The 24,869-nt window shown below is 25.9% G+C and overlaps 1 protein-coding gene across 1 annotated transcript; it reads left to right on the forward strand.

Annotated features, from left to right (window-relative positions):
• Window positions 1-1,325: 1,325 nt before the first annotated feature.
• LOC135924851 (cell division cycle protein 20 homolog) lies at window positions 1,326-21,033 on the forward strand. The gene is made up of 6 exons (XM_065459972.1): window positions 1,326-1,431; window positions 15,320-15,457; window positions 17,999-18,201; window positions 18,835-19,065; window positions 19,165-19,500; window positions 20,777-21,033. Exons 1-6 carry the CDS (start codon window positions 1,344-1,346, stop codon window positions 20,957-20,959), a joined length of 1,179 nt encoding a protein of 392 aa, XP_065316044.1. The 5' UTR covers window positions 1,326-1,343; the 3' UTR covers window positions 20,960-21,033.
• The last annotated feature ends 3,836 nt before the right edge of the window (window positions 21,034-24,869 follow it).

Raw genomic sequence — 24,869 nt, forward strand, 5'->3', positions numbered from 1 at the left:
GAATTATAATAAAAGTCAGTGGCGTAGCTGGAATTTTCCTTAGATAGGGTCCATAGATATAAAAGCCTGTGAGTATATTTTAATAGATTATTCTCAAGGAGTTTATAATAATACTACCCAGAATAATTTCAATAGTAATATAATATCCTTCCACAAAAATCAAAACAAGAAAAATCTAAATATTCATAGAATTTTGTGTAATTTTAATTAATACGAACAATATTATTACTAAATATTTTATGAAGAAAAAGCCGTGGCTTTTATAGTAGACTCCCCCCTAAAAAAATAATTTTTTGTTATAAAACCTGGTTCTTCGATTGAGAGATTATTTAGTTAGCTAAGGATGTTTTTGGTTAAAGATAGATAAAAACCTTGAGAGACATCTTCTATACAAAATATATTAATTAAAATTATATGTGACTAATATTATTTTATTATAAAAATATTTTATTAGATATTACTCTTATGCTTCAAATATGGAAAAATTTACATACGGTAATGAAATAATTTATTATTGTGGGTGCATTATTCGCTCTATGGAATTTTTTTTAGAGGAATTTTATGGAACAGCTATATTTAAATTTTGAAATTGGAGCAGGTTTTGAAAATGTTTAAATTTAACCTATAAAGCTTTTCCATTTGAAGTGCCATTAACAAAATGAATGGGTCTACTATAAAATTTATTAATATAAATGATATAATAAATCTTCAGAATAAAACTCCAAATACTTTCATACAAAAGAACGAAAAAACAAGTAACATAATCAAAAATATCATTTCTAATAATATAATATAAAGCACAATTTAAGACACCAACAAATAAAATAGATTTTATTAATCGAAATTCACAGAGCTCTAAAAAGCATATTATATTTAATAAAACTCCTAGCCAGAGTAATTTAACCAACTTGTACCCACAAAAAAATGGCAACAAAACACCAAAGAGTGTTATAGGTGATCGTTTTGTGCCAAATCGTTCAAAATCACATCCAGAGTTAGGCTTTCATCACAATATAGTTAATAGACAACATTGTGATAATGAATCAATGAATACCTTGAATGAATCGAAAAATGTATATTTTATATCATGTATTAATTTATCATATTCATTTGAATTTCTATTTATCACAGGTAAAATATTAATAAATATTTCATCATAAGTTTTCTTATGTACTTAGAAATAAAAATATATGGAATATAGCTTTTAAATTTATATATGAAAATATTTTAATAATATTTCAACCAAAAAATTTATATTTGATTATTAAAATTTGCAAAATAGATAGTATATTATTTCTAAATATTATATGTTAATTAATAAACAGGATAACAATGTATCAGATATGTTTAACAAAATGTACCTGGGAGAATCTTTTAATGAAAATTCTAGAATCCTAAATTTCTCCTCTATGGATCAAAGCAAAAATGAAAGTAATTTTTACAAAAAAATTTCTTAAGTTAAGGTATATACATTATAAGAATTAATTATTATATTTTTAAATGTTGAATCAATGTTCTGATAAAAATTAAAAATTTCTTAAGTTAGGATATATACATAATAAGAATTAACTTTTTAAATGTTGAATCAATGTTTTGATATAAATTAAATTTTTTTTGTAATATCACATTATTACTATGTAAATAGAAGGGTTACATAAATCAATAAATTTTTGAAGTTTTTTTTTGTTAGGAGCTAAATTTTTACATCCCCAAATATTTAGATATAGGTGTGACTTTCTAAAAAAATATTATATATGTGTTAAAGCATAATCCTCTACCCCCAAGCCTGTATGCTGAGGCCCATGCTAATTTTATGTCCCAACATAAGCCCCATATTTTTAATGTTAGGCCTATGCCTGTCCTAGAATTTTTAATTAAAAATATAAATTAAGCACATTTTTATGTAGATAAATAATAAAAAATCATTTATAGCTCTGTACTTATTGCATAAATTTAGTTACTTTTATTGGTAAAATATTTCTAAAATGGTTAATTGAATTGGGACAATTGTATCTTGCATTAAAAGTAAAATAAAAAAAATCACGTTTGGACTAATGATGTATATATGTTGATTGGGATATGGTCGATCGGGATTCAGAATCTTCCAATTTTATATAATTTACTGATACCAATTTTTAAATTTAAAAAAATATTATTTCACTCGAAATGTGTTACAACATGCCCAGACTCCCCCCCCCCATAAATTTCAGACATTTTTGCCATAAAACTTTTGTGCAATTGGGTAATTCCATACCAAATTGATAACTTTTCGGCCTCACCTTTTTAATTTTAATAATATTTTACATACGAGAGAACATCATTAGAAAGAATCGAATCCAAGATTTTAGCTTACTAATAATTCCTCAGATATCAATGGCCAAAGTGCCAAAAATGATTTTTTTTTATAAAAATACAATTTTTAAAAATTGAGAAAGATTAAAAATAATGATCCTAAAAATAAAAATTATATATCTTATAATGTTGCGGTTTTTATTTACCTTATAAATTTTGAACCTGAAAGTTCCAAGTGTTTCTCGTTTAGAATTCTTTGAATTTAATATTTTATTATTCACTTATATCTATTTGTAAAAAAATTAGACTTGGGGGGGGGGCAGCCATGAAATAACGCATTATTATTTTTTTGAATTTGTTCCATTTAAACATTATAATATTTTCCAGCATTAATATCATGGAATAAGATTACTTAGCTGCAGTTATAATTATCTTTTTCTTGTGAAAAATTATTTTATTAACTTTGCAAATATAATATAATAGGTACATTATAATTCATGAAAAATATTACCTATTCATTAAATTAAGTTTTTTTACTCCTTGATAATTTCGTTTTGAAATAAATTATAAATACGTCCAATCATCATTGATGGACTCACTGTTTAAATATTATTTTTTGATATGAAAAGGAGATCTAATGTGGCTGAATAAACAAAAATATCGTCCTTTAGAATGGAGAAAATTTATTTTCATTTCATCTATTTGTTATAGTTGGGTAATTACTATATTTTTCGCCGTCGCCAATTTTTAGCCGCTAAAAAATCGTTTAAACTAAATTTTTAGCCGAAAACTATCACTTTGGTCTCTGGGTTTTTTTTAAAGGATTGCAGCTTAAATTTGGAAGAGTCAAATGTAAATTAAAACGCCTTAATGTTATCGGATTATCTCCAGCTGATGCCTGAATATTGAGCCGGATTAGCTAACATTTAGCCATTACCCAACTATACTATTTGCATCTACTTTTTGCACAAATCCTAATCACCAATCGTTTTCTTACATACAGGTCACACATCCTCAAATATCATCGATCAATTAACAGATCCTTAATCAAAAGATCTTCACATATATTAACTATATTCTCCACTATAGACGTCTGCGAATTAGAATATATTTTAGTATTAAGCTTAGTTAAACCGTTCCCAGGTATTGAGATTAGTGATTTTCAGGCCCGGCCTGAAATTTTTTTAAAATAGTTTTGCCGGCACGAACCCGAAATTTATTTTTAAAAAATTTACCGGCCCGACTCGGCCAGGCCCGAATTTATTTAAATATAGAAATTAATTTTTATAAAAAATTCAATATAAAATTGATAAATTTAGATATATTTAATAAAATTTCCAAGGTCCGACCCGGCCTGAAATTTTTTTAAAATATTAGGACCGGCCCGAACCCGACTTTTTTTAAAATATTAGGACCGGCCCGAACCCGACTTTTTTTAAAATATTAGGACCGGCCCTAACCCGACTTTTTTAAATAGAATTAGGCCCGAGCCTCGGGCCGGGTACAGGCCTAGCCTAACTTTGCAGATCTCTAATTGAGATATTACTAAATTAACCTTATTCCTTCTGTCTATAATCTGATATGGTGGCATACTTATAGCTTTTATACGCTCTTCCGCATATTTATAAAACTGTACAGGTATTATTTGATCTGAATAAAGTCTTTGTGAGCTTGCAATAGCTACTAACCTATTGTGGATTAATAATTAATATATCTGAAATAACTTTTGATATTTTCGCTCTCTTATTTGAATAATTTTTTTCAAGTGTTTTTTTTTCTTAATAGGATTTATTCTAATTTTGTTTAAAGTAATATTGATTGTTTCCATATTTGGATGATGCAGTGATATTATATATTTCAAATTTTCTGACAGAATCTATATTTATACTTTCTAGATTTTCTTGTGATTAATGCGTACGGCATTAATCAGAAATATTTTCCGCCTTAATATTTGGAAATTAAGTTATCTGTCATATCTTTTGGCAGATTCATTTTATAATTAAAGTGCTTAGATTCTTTAAAAGGATTTGATCATTTATATTTATATATTTATGAAAAAAATATAATTAATATTTCAATATTTGTAAAATAAAAATTAATTAATAGCAGGACAGGTGCATGAAAACTGGCTTTTATCTTTTAACAATTAATTATATATTTATGCAAGAGATATCGGAATCTTAAGTATCTTTTTAAGAAATTTGATCATTTATAATAAAATTAATTCATTTTGACAAGTTATCAATAGTAATAACAATAAGTAAGCCTATTAACGGGCCAATATTTTTTTCGTGATATTAATGCTGGAAAATCTTATTATATATGTTTAAAAATGAAAAAAATAAAAAATAATTTTAATAAAAATGCTTTAATTAATATATTTAAAAAAATATTCATTTTATTATTTTTTAAATCGCAATAAATAAAAAACCTATCATAAAATGGCATAGAATTTTTATTTATAGCATCATTATTTTTTAAATTAAATTTTAAAAATCATATTTTTCGAAAATAGGTCATTTTTGGCACTTTTGACCATTGATATCTCAGAAACTTCTGGAGGGTAAGATTTTGGATTCGATGTTTTCTAATAATGTTCCCTCAGTATGCATAATTTTATTAAAATTAATAAGTTCGGGCCGAAATAATCGATTTCATTTTATATGATATAAAAATAAATTAAAAATATTTTAGCAGTTCAATGAAAAATTATCTGAAATTCACAATGATGGCAACTCAGTATTTGTTGGAATGCATTGAAATCAAATTTTTCAAATTAAAAAATACTCTCTGTATAAGATTAAAATTTGAAAGTTACTATATCCCAATGAAATTCCATATCTCAATTACGACATAACTACTAGATTGGCGATTCATTAATTAAAAGTGTACATACATAGGAATAAGCGGTAGCACCATTTTGTGTTTTCACTTCGACTATATGAATGCACATTTGTCATTTAATTGATTTGATAATTACAAAATGTTGTTCAGCTGATTCCTGTGTATGGACACTTTTAAGATGATTTAATAAATGAATCAACAATCTAGTAGTTTATATATTATTCGTTTGGATGTAAACCTAAATTTGTCATAAAATGACAAAAATTAATAAACCTAGTTTAGACTAAAATTCATGAAAAAAATATCAGATCTGTGTTCATAAACCTAATTTTTTATGGGTGAGGAAAAAAAAGAGATTTTAACTCTAATCTGTGTTTGGTCCAGAACCTTAATATATTTATATTTTTCTTTCAAACATTTTTGAATGTCTTAAGATAGCATGTATACATAAGGTATAAAAATAAAATATTTATATAATTTGTAGTTATAGGTTTGAATGCTATTTAATGTTTCTTCTTATAAGATTCCTGATATACCTTGGTTTTGTAAAAAAAAAAATTTTTGCCCCAATCAAAGAAAAATTTTAAGCCTGACTGATTTTTTAAAATGATCTTTTTCCGACTGGATCTGCAGGTTTTTGTGATATAAAAAAATCTCATAGCAAAACGCAAAAAATCTACTTCCTCTATTTTACTCATTTATATATGTTACAAAATTCCAAAATTTAATATTTTTTTATAGGTCAACCCGATTTTTTAATTTATTTTTGACTCTATCTTGGTTCATATTGTTAAATTGAATAATATAAATTAAACACATTTTATAAATTAATAAAATAAAAATTTATTAATTGCTATGCCTTTCCTTTCCTATAGTGATTCTAATCATCTTTCTATTTTTGTTAGGGTATCGAATCGATTGGTACAACACTTCATTTCCATTCCCTTAGTTTAAAATTTTTAAAATGGTTTAGGTTCACTTCAGTTAATTTTATAACGTATTTATACTCGTAATTTGGTTTAGAAATTCATTTGATTTTTTTTTTAGTTCATTACACTTTTTATAAGTTTATAGTATATTTTATTAATTGGACCATTATATCTAATAAAAATATTTTAAAAGCTTAAATATTAAACCAGTTTAAAATTTGCTGATGCTATATGTTTTTTTTCTTTCTAAGTATCACTAAGATTTATAAGATTTGTATTTCTCATCCATTGAGTAAAATAAAACCTGTCTTGAATTGGGAAAAAATAAATTTAATATATAATACAAAAAATAGGATTAAAATGATATTTTAATATAATAAATAATGTAAAATAAAATTTATCTATATATTGATACAATATTTTTGTATTTAGATACATGTATCTGGATGCTTTAACAACTCTGTTATGTTATAAATTTATGAAACAAATCGTGTAAAATTTTCTAAACTCATAAAAAAGAAAGAAGTGCTGTTAATCTTTATTTCATATTTCTTTTAATTTAATTTTATGAGTTTCATAATTATAAATAAATATAAAAAAATGATAAATATTGATAAATTTTTGCTTTTTTTCCAATAAATATAAATTTATTTTAAATTATTATTTTTGGTTTAGGCCGATGCTCACCAAAACTTTATAATCTTGAGGTGATTATAATATTTTATGAATATCTATCACTTTTATAAAATACTACCAGAATTCGTCAATATATTATCTTAAAAAAACACCTTACCCGTTCCAACCTATTTATTTTTTTGCCCTGCCCGGCCCAAAATCTGTACCGGGTAACGGGCCGAACATTGCAGTTCTCTGATAAGAAATAACAAATTAAAATATATTATAATTATAATCATAACCATATATAAATTTTTACTATTTAAAAAAAAATATATTTTAGATTATGCCGATCAAAATATATAAAAAAAAATTCAAAAAGAACTAGTTTAAATTAGTTCGAAAATTTAGATGATTCTGTTCGGTAATTTATAATTTCGGGTTTTTTTTTAGTTCAATTCTACACCCTAATTTTAATTTTAGAAAAAAGTGGAATCATTATTTTTTCTTATATTTTTAAATGAGCCCAGCCTGATTAAACAAAAATATATGCTCGGAGCCCAATTTAAAAAAATTTTTAGTTTCGAGCTTAACCCGACTTGGAAGGCTCTAATATTTATATCATGTCACTACGTTTGTAATTTTAAGGATTGTCCCTTCCTTTTATTGGTCGCTTCAGTCTGAGACAAATTTCAAGAAATTATTGTAACATTGTTTTATATGTCGATAATCAAACTTCCTTGGGCACTTTAAACATCATTTATCATTGAGGCCATGGAATAACCTATTTCATAAATTTGTCCAGTAACATAACTACCCAATTTTTACTTCTGGAAAAATGTTCAGATTAATGAGTTATTTAAAAAGGGGTAACAAAATGGGCTAAAATAATTTCACAAAATAAAATAAAAATGGGACACAACTTTTTGTGTACATGATGGGGTAGAAAGTATATTTGTATATATTAACATGCCTGCCATTATCAGATGAAGGATTGATTAGGAAACCGAACCGTTATTTATAACGGTTTAGTTTGGTTACGGTTCAGTATGTAAAAAGTAGTGCTGTAAACATTTTTAAAAAAATCGAACGCGTTCAACGTTCATTGACAAAAATCGAACACGTTCAAATTCAAAAAAAGGAACGCGTTCATCAAAATTTTATGATAAATTTTTTTAAAAATTTAATATAAATAAATGCCTTATATTTTTCAACACAATATATTAGCCATGATAAAAAATAATAGTTTTATTTTGATAATATAATTATAAATACAATATAATAGAGCGATAAAAAAATAAATTTATAAAAAAAATTTCTTACTAATTTTTAATAATAATTGCTTTTCAAAATTTTCATCTGATAGGCATGAACGCTTGGCAGTTAATACAGCGTTAGCTATACTAAAAACTCGCTCAACAGAGGCAGATGAAGGGATTGCGGTGTTATACTTGATAAACAAAGAGGGGGAATTTGTTAAAAACATTTAATGTTTTATCCATTGTTTCAAAAAATTGAGCTATGTTATCATCCTCCAATCTGCCCTCTTCTTCCTCGTCAAAAAAAAAAGATATCTCGGAATTGACAGTTCTTTCATTATCAATTCTTGGTATTCAATGCCTTTTTTCAAAAGAGCTATAAGTTTATTCTTTAAAGGTTCATTTTGTGGAAGCTTTATCCAAGGCCATTGAAGCTTGAGTATCGGATGTATAATTGCTGAAAGAAGATATTGATCTTCATATATATGTTGAAATCTTTAAAAAATAAAATATATGTAATTAATTTGATAGTGATAGGTTTAATACCTTTTATTAATCCCATTTAATACAGCATCTATCAATGGTTGCACATATTTCAGACCACTGAGTTTGTTTAATTTTATAATAACTATTGTTATTGTTGGGGTCAAATATCCCAAATGCATATTTTCCTCACTTTCTAAAATAGTGAGAGCTGTTGCAATAGGCTCCATGATCTATTTTAATATTTAAAAAAATTCATTATAATATTTATTCTAAAAAATTTTATTAGGACTTACAATACAATACTCTTCCAAAAAATTTTTATCATTGTTTGAGAGTCTAGCTAATCCTCCCATATCACAGACTTTGTCAAACAAACTAGAATTTTCTTTTACTAAGGAATCTATTAATTTCAAAGAATTATAATAAGAATTTCATCAGGTAATAACAGGCCTAATAAGTAATCTTGACAAATTACTCTTTAAGTCTGCAGCAAATGATGTTGACTGATTTTGTTTGTTCCATAAACTTTTGCATTTATCAAATGCACTATTTAATATTCTTTTAAAAGATACATCTTCTAATGCTTTTTCAGCATCAACACTTGCCACTAAATTAAGATTGTGGCAAGCACAAGAGTGATGTTTGGGGAGATAGATAAAGTTTTCCTCCCTATTTTGATTTTCAAACACCTCATTTAATGATAATGATTCAATTTCATCTTCCCATCTTCAGATTTTTTTCAAATAATCTATAATTTTTTTTAAATATAAAAATTAAAATATAGACTATTTATTTATACCTAAAGGCCTTTAAAAAGTTTCTTGCATTATCAGTGACATATAATGTTACCTTATTATGTATTTTAAATTTCTTTAGAAGGTTTGAAATTGTTTCAGCTAAATAATCATATGTGTGTTTGCTAGTTAGCCTTTGGCAAGCTAAGCATGCCGATTTTCTTTCTAAAGTGACAGCATCTAACCAGTATACAGTCATGCCTAAAAACGAACTAATAATATAAACAAATTGATATATTCAAAGTTTAATGTACAAAATACCGATGGTATGATGACCATGAATCTGCTGTGATGCAAAGATTGCCTAAACAAGTTATCATTTTATCTATCATGATATTATAATCTTTTGATATTTTTGACACAAGGGTCGGGCGTGACATAACCTTTTTATTTGGTTGTAATGTGGTTATCATTTTTACAAAAGCAGGTTTTTCAACAATATTAAAAGGCTCTAGTTCTTCTATAATGAAGTTAATTATTGCATCATCAATTTGTGATTGAATCACATTTGATGCATTTTTTTTATAATTTAAGAGTGTCTGTTGTTTAAATTTCTCAGCCTTTACTTTTTTTTTAATTGTATCACTATAATTTGTTAAATGATCATTAATTTCTTGCATCATACTATCATGAGAACTCTGTAAAAATTAAGGAATTTTTGATAAATTATGCTACAGATAATATTATTTTATTAAATTGGTAATAGCAAAGTTATGACTTATAAAATAATTCAAAAATCAGTGTTTGGCAGTACCACAAATACTTGTATCTAAGATACAAGATCCTTTTGTATCTTGTACTCAGTACTTTTTGACATTTTTAACTAGTCTGAAAAGAATATTTTTCATTTTCTTGACAAAAGATATATTCTTTTTAATATTTATGTTTTTTAAAATTTTACATATCACAGTATATATCTTATTTTCCCCTATTTTAAATACATTGACAAACAAAATTAGCTCCCATAAAAATACTAGTTTCCCTTTCATATCTATGCTAAGAATGGACTAATACTAATATTAAAATGCCTTATTATAATTAACTATATATATATATATTATGTAATTATTTTTACTTAGAACATTTAAAATAAATTATTAACTGGCTATATAGTTATACATATTATATAATATAAAATAATTAATGTTACAATCAGATGTCTTTTTAAATTGGAGCTTAAAGATGTTGACACTGATATAATACTTTTTGGACACATTTTACATTTGGTAACTATTGAATTACCTTTTGATTTTAAAACAGTGAAATATTTTTGATATTTGGGCCATGGTAATTCTAATTCATCTAATATTGAATTTTGATTTTCAGAATCTGATGATGAAATATTTATATCCATGCAAATGCTAATCTATTAAATTAAAATATAAAATATTCAAATTAATAAACTTTAATCTTATCTTCTCTAGCAGTAGCACGTTATGGTACGTTAATTGCAATATGAAAGAGTAAAAAGTAAAAACAGCTGATTAAAAAATATAAGACTTTTTTGTTAAAAAATTGGATTAAATATTAATTTTTCAAATAAATAAAAATAAAAGGTGTTTTTAAAATTGAACGAACGTAAAATTGAACACGTTCATCAAAGAAAAGGAACGCGTTCACATTCAAAGTTCGTCAAAAAAAAGGAACGCCGTTCATCACCTTTTTTCAAAAAATCGAACTTCGTTTACAACACTAGTAAAAAGTTATAATGGTTACTTTTTGGATACGATTCTTAAGAAAACATTTAAAAGGTTCAGTTCGGTTCACCTAATTGTAAAGGAACACATCTTCTAATTTATTTTTGTTATAAGCATCTATGAATTATATATAAAAATAATATATAAGATTCAAAATAACTCATCTAATAATATAATATTTGAACACATAAGTAATATATTTTATAATATAAATGGATTCATATTTGTTCGTTGTGCCGATGACTCAAATTTTAGCCCCGAAAAGGCCCTTTCTACAGAAACTTGTGTTACTGCCAGTACTATAAGTGCAAGTTTATATAATTCTGGATATTCAAATTTCTTCGATTCCTAAAATATAAAATCTGAACCGGTTTAACTTTTATATAAGGGTTTTTACTCCTTCAAAAAATAATTATATCGGTTCGGTTACGGTTCAGATATTTATAATGGTTTAACGGTTCGTTACCGTTCACTCCCCCTGGGATTGACACATCAAAACAAGCGGGAATTCTCCTTTTAGATGAATTTCCCAAAGCCTCCAACGAAAAAACGACACAATCTTTCTCTGGTGTAGTGCTATCAATTAACGGGATATATTCATGTTCACGCAAAGGATATTTTATGCAGCATGATCTGAGGGAATTCGATTTCCTAATATAAGCCATCAATAGATAAGGAATTACCTAAAAAAGGGATCGGTAATTTATTAACAAGCAAATATTGATCGTCGACTCTACATAGAATTAATTGCAGTGTTATGGCACTACAACCATGGTGTGAATTTGTCAAACATGGATATTATCTCTTGTTAGACGGTCAAGGATTTGACTGAAAAATAATAAAATATTAATAAATTCCTTACTATAGCCAAAACGAATAATCGATACATGGCATCGATCTAGAATATTTAATTTCATTATGAAGGATAAGAATTATATTATGGAATCGAAAAAATTACAAATGTTTATTCTATATTACTGATAAACTCTTGGTTGCAGTGGCCCCTACAACGGGAAGGGGGTCCGAAACAACTGCTTCAGTAAATTTGAGTGGGGGTACTTTTTTTTTTTAAATTTTCTTTATTATTTAATTCTTTTACTGTTTTGTTACATCCATCATGATCAAGTGATTTCTTGTTTATAAATGTAATAATAAGACCCCCCCCCCCCAGATTACATTTAACAGTTGCTTTTCAGAAACAATAGCTTTGAATAATGAGATGCCGAAGCCTGTTGAAAGACTGATTGATATATATTGTACGGGAAATACCACAGGTCTTGATATTAAACATAATATAATATCCAAACTTGGCTCGATGAATTTACCCCTTGAATTTCTAGTTGGGCAAAGTTATGATGGCACCTCAAACATGAGTGGAAGAATCAATGGTGTGCAGGCCTTGATTAGAGCAGAGGCGCCAAAGGCAGCTTTTATTTGGTGTTATTGTCATCGATTAAATTTAATCATTGTTCAATTATGCCAATCAATTAAAGAAATTCGAAATGTTCTAGGAATACTAGATGAGATTTATATCTATTTTAATGGTTTAAAAAGATATGAGGTACTCAAAAAATAGCAGTGTAATGATCTGAAAAAATAACGATTTCTACGCATCAAGAATACCACTCGTTGATAGTACCTTATTTATTTAGATTTAAAATGTTTTTTTATTTAGAAGCTGGCTATCGTCATATAAAGCTATTGTAAATTTATTTCTACTTTATGATGCCTTGAGGGCAGCTTTAACAAATTTAAAGGATTCGGAAGATCCTGTCACTTCCACTATGGCCAGTGCTATAGTCTTTAGAATATAAACATTTGATTTTATCTTATCACTTTGTGTTTTGGATAACATATTGTTGATAACAAGTTTGGCTTGAACAAAATTGCAAACCATTTCGAAGGATATAGGGTTTGCAATAAATCAAATTCAATTGGCAAATGATTTCTTGATTAATTTGAGAAGTATAATATAAGTTATTGTCTTAATTATTTTTTAATCTAATAGATAATAACATTGAATTTTTGGATGTTTTTTCAAAGGCACTAGATTTTATGAAGGAGAGAAATCTACCTTTTGATTTTGAAAGTTCTAGACTTCAAACATTACAATCCAAAAAGGAGAGGTATATATATACTTTCATCATTAAATATAGAAATTTTTTTTAGCTTTAAAATAGATGTGTTTTATGCTGCATTCGATTTAATTATTATGCAGTTTAACGAAAGATTTAATGATGATTCGATGAAATTTTTACATCAAGCATCATTTTTACGCCAAAGGGAATGGCAGAAAAATAAATTATTAAAGAAGTTATCGAGGATATCTGTGAATTTTACAATTTAAATTTAAGTCAAATTTTCGAAGAAATGTTGAAGTTTAGAAATATTTATAAGATGGCCAAAATGGGAATGTAATTATTACTCATGACCTAGAGGTTCAAGAATCTAAAGATTTATCAGATTCTGAGAATTGTAAATTTATTTAATTAATATTTTTACTAATAAATTATTTAGTTTCTTCTGATGATGATGATAATTCAGGGACTTACGATTCAGATTAGAAAACTATTCATTTATTTTACCTTATCGTCTACTTTTAAATTTTTTTGCTTTCCCTAATTTATCAATTTTATATAAATATTTATTAACCATTCCTACAACCTAATGTACTGCCGAAAGAGTCATGAGTAAAATTAAATTAATTAAAACAGGACTTCGTAGTACCATGAAAGATTCATTTCTCAATAATTTAACCATATTATCAATGGAAAAATTAAATATTGATGAAATTATAAAAACTTTCGCTTTCTCTTTTCAAAAATAATATTTATAAAGTATATATTTTTTGCATTTTATTTATATTATATATTAAAAATTGATGCAATAAAAATTATTTTTGAAATTTATGGGTGTCATAAAATAATTTTTATTTTTTCGAGGTGGGGGGGGGGGGTATTCTGCTTCATTCGCTCAGAAAGTGTAGGGGCCACTGCTTGGTTGCTATATATGTGACTCCATCACATTTCAGTAACCCCATATATAGCACATTTTCATATCCCTTGGCTGAGATGTATTAATATGGTAAAAAAAAAAATTGATACAATAAAATGGCAATGTGATAATTGGTACAAAAACACACTGGATATCTTAACATATGCAAAAATGGAATGGGGAAATGTTTACTGAATCATGAAGTTAGAGCTCATTGCTAAGAAAAAAGATTAAATTTCCCTGATTTAAAGTGCCTTTAAGATGGTTTGAGGTGGCAGATGTTCAGACATACTTATCAGAGATCTGGGCTAGGTTAAGCTGAAAAAAAATTGTGTCAGGCCTGCAAAATATTTTTTGGGTCAGGCTTAGCAATTTATGTAAAATATTTTTGTTAGCCCAGAATTTTGTTTATTTTAAATATTGAATAATGCAATTTAAAATAATATATTTTTGCCGCGCAAGGGCGTGTCTTATCTCTAATACTTATATTTTACTCCAAAAAATAACTAATTTATTGAAATGAATATCATGTAGAATATTATATAACTTATGGATATTACATGTATTAACTAATATTGATATCCTCATATGTGCGACATAAAATTTTAAATTATGCAAGTCATCTATTAAAAACCTTATATACCAATGTTTTTTTTACCCTATACCACGGGTTATTCTTCTGATACATTGGTACTTGCCATTGATACTTGTATATAAAAAAATACTGAAAAAACATACATACTTCTTAACCATATTTTATTTAAATTCATAAATTTTTTAGATATTTAATTAAATTATGATGAATTTATGTATTTGAGATTTTTTACGCCTTTCGGATTAGGGTTTATATTTTTTTTAGAAAGATACCAGCTAAATAAAACATTTAAAAAAAGATTTCTTAGAGATAACGAAAAGGCATTTGAATTCAATATCAGCCTGAAAAAAATAAGAAAGCACTAGAGGGGAGGGGGATTTTTATTATTATTTTATTGAATAAAAATATTCTACAAATTATTCTGCTCTAAGTTTCAATGCATGTCTGTTAAAAATTATTCCACCTTCAATCATTATGATTGGCATAGATATAGTTTAATATAAAATAGAAAGAATACACAAATTTTTTCTTGGGGTGTTGAACCCTAATTACCCTTCGCTAGTTTAAAAAAAATTTAAGCTATAAAAACTTGGTTTAACAATATCTATAAGGCGGAACATTTAAACAAGCCTGCTAGGAATCATTATAATTAGTCAAGTTTGACTCTATGCTATAGTTTATAATATATTTTTTTAGATTTAGTAGTTCTTGTTTAATTTAATTAAATAATTCTTAATTCTAGATAATAAATAATTTAAATATATAAATCAGATATTAATATTTATAATTGTTTTTTAAAATACTAATAATAAAGGTATGAGAAATGGTGACCCATTCAACTCTTCTCAAAATGCATCTCTTCACAAATTATTAATTAAATCGGATAATGCAAGAGAAATTCCTTCTGCCCCAGAAAAAATATTGGACGCTCCAGATTTGATCAATGATAATAGTTAAATAAGTTTTTATTATTGTTTCATTTGTCATATTGTTTAACACTAGTGCTGTTAAAAGTTATTTTTGAAAGGTAAATAATAACAGTTACTAGTTATATTCATAAAAAAATTAAGTTACACTTACTAGTTACATTTTTTAAAGTAACTAATAACCGTTATATTTCAAAAGTAACTATTTACATTGAAAGTTATCTTGTAAATATATTTATAATCATCATTCCTAATAAAAAAAAATTTATTATGCACGATGATTTTGTGATTTATAAATTTTAATCAAAGGAATTTAAAGAAAAAAGAATTTAAATAAAGAAATTATTACATTGAAAAAAAAACATATAGCAACTTAATATTTATTTGTAATGAAAAATATATAAATAACACAATATAATACTAATTTTTCAAAAAATTTGAGAATAAATTTTTATTTGACTTTTTAACAGAAAACTACTCCCAAGATTAAGCAAAGTTTTACAAGAGTGCTTGATGTAATTACGAATGAGGCATTTATTTATTAAGCAATATTAAATTTGGAGAGTCATCAATAAAGATATTGAACTAGTTGTATATAAATATTTTAAATATTTTAAAAATTAGCTTGAAAAGTAACTGTTCTTTTTGTCATTATATTCCAAAAAATGTGTTTTTTCTAAAGTAATTCAGTCACTTTTATGCAAAAATTACTTTATTAAATCAATTTTTGTTTGTATTTTAAATAATTATTCGTTTTCTTTTTGAATATAAACATTATTTGATACCTCCTTTTAGAGACCGGCAAGCTGTAATTTTTTAGCCTCAGCCCGCCTGATTCCCTTCTTAGTTATAGGCTTAGCTCATTACGACTCGTAATAAGCTTATAGGGACGACTCGAACTCAAAATAAATTTTTTTATTCTTTATTTTAATGTAATGCATTAAATTTAAACATTCAGGAATAACTTTGATAATTTAATGATGTTTATCTAGTTTATTTATTACAAAATATTATAAGAAAATTAATAGTAAAAATTTTTTAAAACTCTCTTTTACTAAATTCATTTTATAATTCTGATATTCAATCAAACAAAAATGGATTAGGGCCATGGGCTGGCCCTATATTTTCTGGGATATGCTAAGGTTGACGGATTGTCCCACCAGGGCTCTATTATATTTTACGATATTTTGCCTATATGTTTTAATTTCTATTTATATTATTATTAAAAAAGATTATATATTCTATGTTCTAAAATTATTATTTTTTTGATATAATAAATTTTTCATAATAAAAAATTTATTTAAATTTAATATTCTATTATTAACTTTTTTCTAAAGTTATTCTTTTTTTCTCAGGGCCTATATTATAAAGTTATTTTTATTTTATTATAAAATTTGATTTCAATATTATTTCAATCTGCCTTTATTTTTGATATTCAATATTTTGACAAAGAAGATTTGCAGTTTATTAAAAAATATTAATTTTAATTCTAGTTTGTATAAAAATATTAATTTTAATTCTAGTTTGTATAAAAATGTTAATTAAATTAAAATAACCAAAAAAATTTATATTAGTATAAAAAAATGGGCAAATAATGGTAATTATATAGGATAAAGTTATTTTAGTCAACTCAATAAACAATTCACAAATTTCGCAGAAAAATAAATGTCAATGTAATAAAATTAATGGGCATTTCTATTAATAACTTTTTTTAAAGTTTTTTTTCCCAGGGCCTATATTATAAAGTTATTATTATTTTATTATAACATGATTTAAATGATGATTTTTCCCAAACCTAAATACAATCTCACATGCTTTTATTAAGGTAATTTAATCACAATATTCGCTCTATCTTCTTTTGGTGGAAATTGAGTTATTAGTCCCAAGATTGGAGAACCTTTTTATCTCATTCACAAGATTAATTTTAATTAATAAAAAAATATATATTATTGGACATCTTTAAGTTATGTCTATCCTCTTTCTTTAAAAAAAAAGAAAGTTTTAGCATTTTATATGCATTTATTATATTCCATTATAAGCAGTAAAAAATAGGCCAATATTGTTAAGCTATAATGTAATTTTGTAATAGAAGTATATGGTTGCGCAACTGGATCTTTATTTATTAATCATATTATACTTTAACCCTTGCTAAATTTTGTGACCAGGTTACAATTAACTATGTTATGCATATCTTAGGTTATATGTCATATTAGCTATAGTTCTTGAAAAAAAATTCATGCAGTAAAAGTTTAAGATTTAATAATATATATTTTAAATACAACAAATATTATTATCATCTTTACTTGACTTTTAAATTTATGATTCTTACGAATAATAATTGGCGGCGCCGATTATGCGCCGATTATATGAATCGGACGATATTTTGAAAATGCCGATTCCTATATTATAATCCATAAATGAATTAATATCCTTTTTCTCGCCGATACCAATATCTTAAGACATCGACCGATATTTGTCACTGATACTTACCAAATGTTATGTGCTCTTAAGGGTTTCTTTTAAAAAAATTGCACAATAAAGATCTAAAAATTTTTTTTTTAAAAAAGATTTGAACCTTTTAGATTGGGGATCTAAAAATTTGCTGGCCATAGCTTTAGGTTCAAATGTGTACTTGTGGAATCCTACAAATGGAGAAACTACTCATTTAATCGATATTTCAGAAATTGAAATTGGAGCTTACGTTTCTTCCCTTGCCTGGACTCAGAATGGCAGAATTCTTGCCGTTGGAAATAGTTTTTCTAAAATTCAGGTATTTTTTTAAAAAGAAGATATGCTAGGTTAGTCGGTAAAATGAGGTAGTACATGATTTTCATTATTAAAATGGCAGCTCATGTGTTAATTTAACCCTATTCATCTAATATATTTACTCCACTTTATGTTACATTTCTTAATGTCATTTAATAATAAGTCATCTGCCCCTTTATTATATCCATTTATCAAATATTGTTTAAATATTTTATATATAAAGTATAAATATATCTAGGTTTGAATTTGTTTCATTCATAAAACTTGACTAGAAATTTAGCTTTAAATAAAGTTTTTTTTTGAAGATTAATTTTATTAGCAATTAATTATTTTCCTCTCCCACGCAATTACACCTATAATATTAAGATTTCTATAAACTAAATTATAGGTATTTATGCAATAGTTTTGGTATACAGGGTTAGCAACTACACCCTTTCCTCTCGAAAAGGTGGTGAAAACCAAAATGTTCTCGAATTGAAAAAAAAAATTGACACTTAATTACATATGGGGTTAAATCTTGTTCAGGAACGTTATTTAGTGATTTGAGGGGGTTTTTAATCCTTAAATTTTCCTTTTCTATAAAACTCAAATAAACCATTAAAAGTATTCATAAATTTAATTCCATATCTTATAAAAGTTATGGGACGTTACCAAGCAAAAAATGATTCGCAGCTTTTATGGGGACGTGATCAAATCGGATATTGAACCTGGGACCTCTAGTTCGACTGTAATGGATCAGAATAGAATCTCTTCACTGGCTTGGAACGAAAGTTTACTCTCTACTGGCTCTAGGACTGGACGTGTGTTGCATCACGATGTTAAAGTCAAGAGGCACATTGTGGGTCAGTCAAAGTTTCACAAATGCGAGGTATGTAAGGTAGGGAGAAAGATTGATTTCTGCAATACCCAGAAATCTCAGTTCCCTTTTTATGTCATTAAAGGTTTTTAAAACTTCCATTCTCATTAGGTATGCGACTTAAAATGGGATCGATACGGTAGCCAATTAGCCACTGCGTCTCATGATGGCCTTGGCCTATGGGACAAAACCCAATTATCAACCCGCACCAATTCTACAAATACTGAATCTACAAAAAGCCTCTCTTGGTCTCCCTTTGACCGCAATCTTTTGGCTACTGGTTCAGACAAAATTATTCAGTTTTGGCAGACACGATCCACAAAATCTATCAAGAACTTAGCAGTTACTGGAATGGTTATCGGACTTTCTTGGTCTTACAGGCATAAAGAATTTATAGCAGGGATAGGAAATGCCACAGAAATTTGGGGATATCCCAATTTAAATAAGGTTTTTTATTTGTTTTATATTATAATATTTCATACAGAGTTTTTAAATACTTTTAATATGTATATATATAAAGATACATGACCTAATACAATATCTAAACATGTAAATTCTTAAAATTGTTTCTATATATAGATACAAATTCTCAAGATACATTAAACTACTTACTTACCAACAATATGTGATAATAGGTCCACCAAAGAAATGAGGGCCCAAATATAGAATTATTTTTTTTTAATATTGCTATAATAGAGGCTTTATAGTATATTAATTTATTAATAATATTATAATACACAATAATTAAGTTAATTAAATTGAAATTAAAGATTTAAAGTATATTATATTAAAAATTAGATTGTTAAATATTCATTGAAAATTATTTGCATTTGTTTGAATCATATTAAAAAAATTAAATATGCAATAATTAATAGAACCAGCTATCTCTGACTAACCATGACTTAGCCCATTAACTTTACAAATATTATTCAGCATATTAACCAATATTTTATGATTTTGAATAATTATCAGATTAAAATTATATGTTTTTTTCCTAAAATTTATTTGTTAAGATTTTAAAAGCTTTATTTATAAATCTAAACGATAGAGTTTCAATTACTTTTTGTTACTTTTGATATGCTAAAACATATTTTCCTCTCTAAAAATTAAAATACGAAATAAAAATCTTTTTTAGCCATCATGTCTTATAAAATAATAACTTATATTATAATTAGAGTGGACCTCACCTGTACTTAATGTGCCCCGGTCTCCCCTACTTGGTCTTATTACCATTACTATCAAAAATTTAAGAATAAATTAGACAATTTTTTACACAGTATATTTATAAATTAATAAATAACCATATATCCCTCTTAACAAGATTTGGAAAATTAAATGAACTAAAATAATCTCCCTATTAAAAATTAAAAATATGATTATAATTTTAGATTCTGATTAAATTTTATATGGTTATAATTAACATCACAAAAAGATTAATTCATTATTGTATATTTAAAAACACAACATGATATTGTTATTAACTTAATGCTATTACTATATCAATTTAATTCATTATCACATACCTTTCAACAAGTCATTATAATGTAAACACAAAATATATTATTAAATTTAATGTTTATATAAACTCATGCCTTAAATCACATACCATTAATCTAATTAACTCGCTCTCAGGCTAAACGAATATTGTTATTATAGTATTAATAAACATTAAATATATAGATTAAATAAATCCTATTTTTTTCTTTTATCCAAATAAATTAAGTTAAACAGCATGAAAGGTCATAAAAACCGGGTTTTATTTCTGGGTTTTAGTCCCTGCGGGAGTAATTTAGCCACCGTAGGAGCAGACGAAACTATCATGATCTGGAAATATACGTCCACACAGCCCATTTCAATATCGAAAAGTGATGACATAGATCTCAGTTCCTTTGATACGATCAGATGAACCAAATAACTTTTTATGGCGATTTTCCACAATCACTTGGAATTAAAATGAGACTTTTAAGTTGTAAATTATAAAACGAGATTTATTATTTATTGTAATTGTAAATTAGATCTAGTAGCCTTTTTTTAAAAAAATTTGGCCCAATTGGTGTATTTTGTTTGTATATATATAATTATTTTTTTAAAATTTATTTAACTAATTATACATATATATTTTTAAAATATTTTTAATATTTTTATGTGTAATATATTATTTTTATAGTATATTTTTTTTACTATTTAGACTTTTTATAAAAACTATTATCAACGCCTTTTTATTCTTTTTTTTAAACTTGTGAAAAATGGGATGCATTTTTATATTTTTTATAAATAATAATAAATATACTCAACGATATTATTCATCTTGATATTAATCTATAGATAGTCCCAAGTCAGACTTGTTTTCGAAAATGTTTCTGATCCAGAATAAATTTTATTTAATAATAAGGAAATGGCTATACCACATCTTGTATAGTGTGGTTTAGTAGTGGGTTATATCATATCCTGTATTTTGATTAATTTATAATATATACCATTTTTAATACCTATGTATGGAGCCCCTACCTTTTGGATAAATCTTGGCTAAGCCACTGCAAAGGAATATCTCTCAACAAAGTCATTATAAAAAAATTATTTAATATTTTTATAATTTTTTATCTTAATTATCCGACCAACTACTAGCTCGCTTCGGCCGTATCGAATTAAATTTGGCTGAGTTGAGTGAGTCAGCATCAGATCAAATTAAATGTTTAATAAAATAATGGGATATATTTAATTAACATTTTATTGAAAATACTTAAATAATTTGGGCTAAAAATCTAACAAGCCCCAGGGGCGTCACTAGCCTTTACAATCTCAGGGGGCTCAAAAAAAATTTCAAAATTACCCTATTTTTCTTAGCTAACATTATCCAAAAATTACCCTTTTTTATTTGCCTTTTTTTTTAGCTAACTTACATTTTTTTAGTGGTATATAAAAAAATTCAAAATTTTCAAGGGGCATTTTAAATTATTTAGTAAGCTCGAGTCCCTGTGCCTCCTACTTAGTGACGCTACTGACAAGTCCTCATAATGACTTGGACTCTCGAGATATCAGAAATTTAGCTCGGGTGATCGCGAATTAGCTCAGGCGAATTTGAACCGACTCAAATTACAACATTAATCTTATTCATATAATTATCCTAGAATTCCCAGCGGTTATTTTTGTCTTAATCATGTTTTGAAATTATTTCCTGCGAATGTCTTAACAGAAAAGTGTCTGTGGCCAATCTTAAGATCAAACCTGAAATCTATGTAAATTGTTAATATTTAATTAAAATATTGGTATGTAAAATCAACCATCCTAATTATATGTAAAAATCTTTACCGTTATTATTATATATATATCCCCATTTTAAAAAAAATTTGTGGTCTCCATGCTTTAATTTCCCCAGATATTATGAAATAAAACTAGATAATGTTAACTATATGCAGTAAAACCTTACTATATGTAAATTCGTCGGGGACCATTTTTTATTCACTCTATCGGGGTTTTTAGCCATGTAGATGGTACCGGGATCTTAAAATTTGCTTAACTAACAAAATTCACTATACTAATTATTTGTAGTTCATTATAATGAGGTTTTAGACGCCTATCTTTTTAATCTCCATTTAATATAAAATTATCATTTAGCTTAGGATAGCATTTTTTTTAATATTGAAATGATAACTAAATTGATTTTCATTGGAATTTTTTCCGCATAAAATCAAACACTCCAAAAAAATTTAAATTTATATCACGTAATTCCTTTATCATTTTTTTATTATGACTCCAGTCCATGCAATAATATTCTATTTAAAATTTAACCATATAACATTGTAAAAAAAATCATTTTTGAATACGCATTTTAAAAATTCTCTTTTTAAAGAATGTTAAATATTTTGCGATCTGTGGAAACTTTAAGTCGCTTGAACAGCTAATTTGGCTTATTTTGAGTTTTTTCTTAAACATGCTGATTGGGTTAAGAATTTTATAATTGCATAAGTTAATTATTAACGAATCAATAGAACATAAATCAATCCTTAAAATATTTTATCAGGATAATGGTATAAGAAATTAGTAAACTATCGCACAATGAAGAAAGATAACTATTGATGTAAGATCCCTAAAATATGATTTGAATTAACCAGAGCCCTGCAAGCTCGGCCCCTATACCTGAACCAGAGCTTCTAAAATAATTTGGGCCCTGAACCAGAGCTTCTAAAATAATTTGTGAAAATCGAGCCCGAGCTTAAAAATAAAATATTACACACTTAGATCAGGTCTCAAAATGTAAATACATTGCTCAACTCCCATCCCCAAATAAATATGAAAAAGTAAAATTATAACTTAAAACACGGCATATTTTGATAATTTCTATTTTAAATTTTTTCTCTTGATTATTGCCGATCATTTAGACATGCTAAAATCCAACTTAGAAGGATCCTGAGCACACTTTTACCCCTCGAATTCTAAGCGCAAATAATAAAATTAAATATTCATGTTTAAAAAATCAATTCAAAACTTATTTTAAAAGATGTATAGCGTATACATATGATATATTTTTAGACGATTAAAAATTCACATAATTTGTCAGAATTGAAGCGAAAACGGAAGAAATTATGCAAATCAAATACAAACAGAATTATGTATCAATGATTATAGATAATTATAATCGTATATATAATAAAATGCTATATTTTTCATTTAAAAAATAATAAATTATCATAATTATTATAAAACTGAAATATTGAATAGAATAAAATTCATTAAAAAAAATAATCAATAAATTTTGTAAAATATGATATAGGTGTTTTGGATAATAGAACTGCTACAATGAATCACAAAGATATCAGGAAATTACCAAATAAGGATTAAATAACCTTTTAAGAGGATAGCAAATTAATTGTTACTTTTTGTTAAACTTCTCGATTTGAGCCAATTTTTAAAAATGGCTAACTCAATATTTTATCCAGAAAACTATCACGCAAGTTTTAAGATTGTGGTCATAGATGAAAATTTTGAAAATCATACAATTTTATTGTCTAGTCAGGGAACCCCAACCGGCCTGATACCTCTAGGTTATATAATTGCAAAGGAATGAATTAAAATAGTTTTTAAAAGTTTCTCTTATCTACAATTAAATTGTCATAGCCAAATATATTTAGAATGGGCTGTGTATACCGATCAAAACTAAATTGGTAAATTTTAAAACGATTCAAAAACTATTATTTCATATTTAATTATAAATATGAGATATCAAAATGTAGGCTGTACATATAATGAAATATCAAAATGTAGGCTGGACAGGGTTGCCAGGTCCTGGCAACATGGTCAAAAAGGCTATCCATTTATATAAAATTTTTATATAGGATTGTTATTATGTTATGCTAGAATTAAAAAAGGGAAACAGAAAAAAATGAATATTTAGAGCCATTATAAATATTAAATTAAGTAATAAATTATATTACATTAAGTTTAATCTTTATTTTACGAAACGTCCTGGAAAATTTCGGAATACTCATTCATGTTTCTTTCCATTCCATAATTTTCCTTAAAGTTTCTTTCTCGCTGCTCGAACTAGGGATGAAAAACTATTTTTTCTCGATCTTCATTTAATCAATATGTTAATTTCTGACATAATTACATTTCTGAATAAGAATTTGTATACATTATATTTCTTTCAAAAAATTATTTTATATTTTAAAACTTTCCCCCTATTAACCGTATCTTAATAGATTTGGCACATCAATACTTAATTTATTTTTATACCTACAAAATATAGCAAATTATAAATAGCTAAAAAAAATTAACCATTTATATGAATAGATAAGTGAACATAAATAGATATATTT

This window comes from Gordionus sp. m RMFG-2023, chromosome 2 (assembly GCF_954871325.1).
Source record: "Gordionus sp. m RMFG-2023 chromosome 2, tfGorSpeb1-WG-v2, whole genome shotgun sequence".
Taxonomy (NCBI): domain Eukaryota; kingdom Metazoa; phylum Nematomorpha; class Gordioida; order Chordodea; family Parachordodidae; genus Gordionus; species Gordionus sp. m RMFG-2023.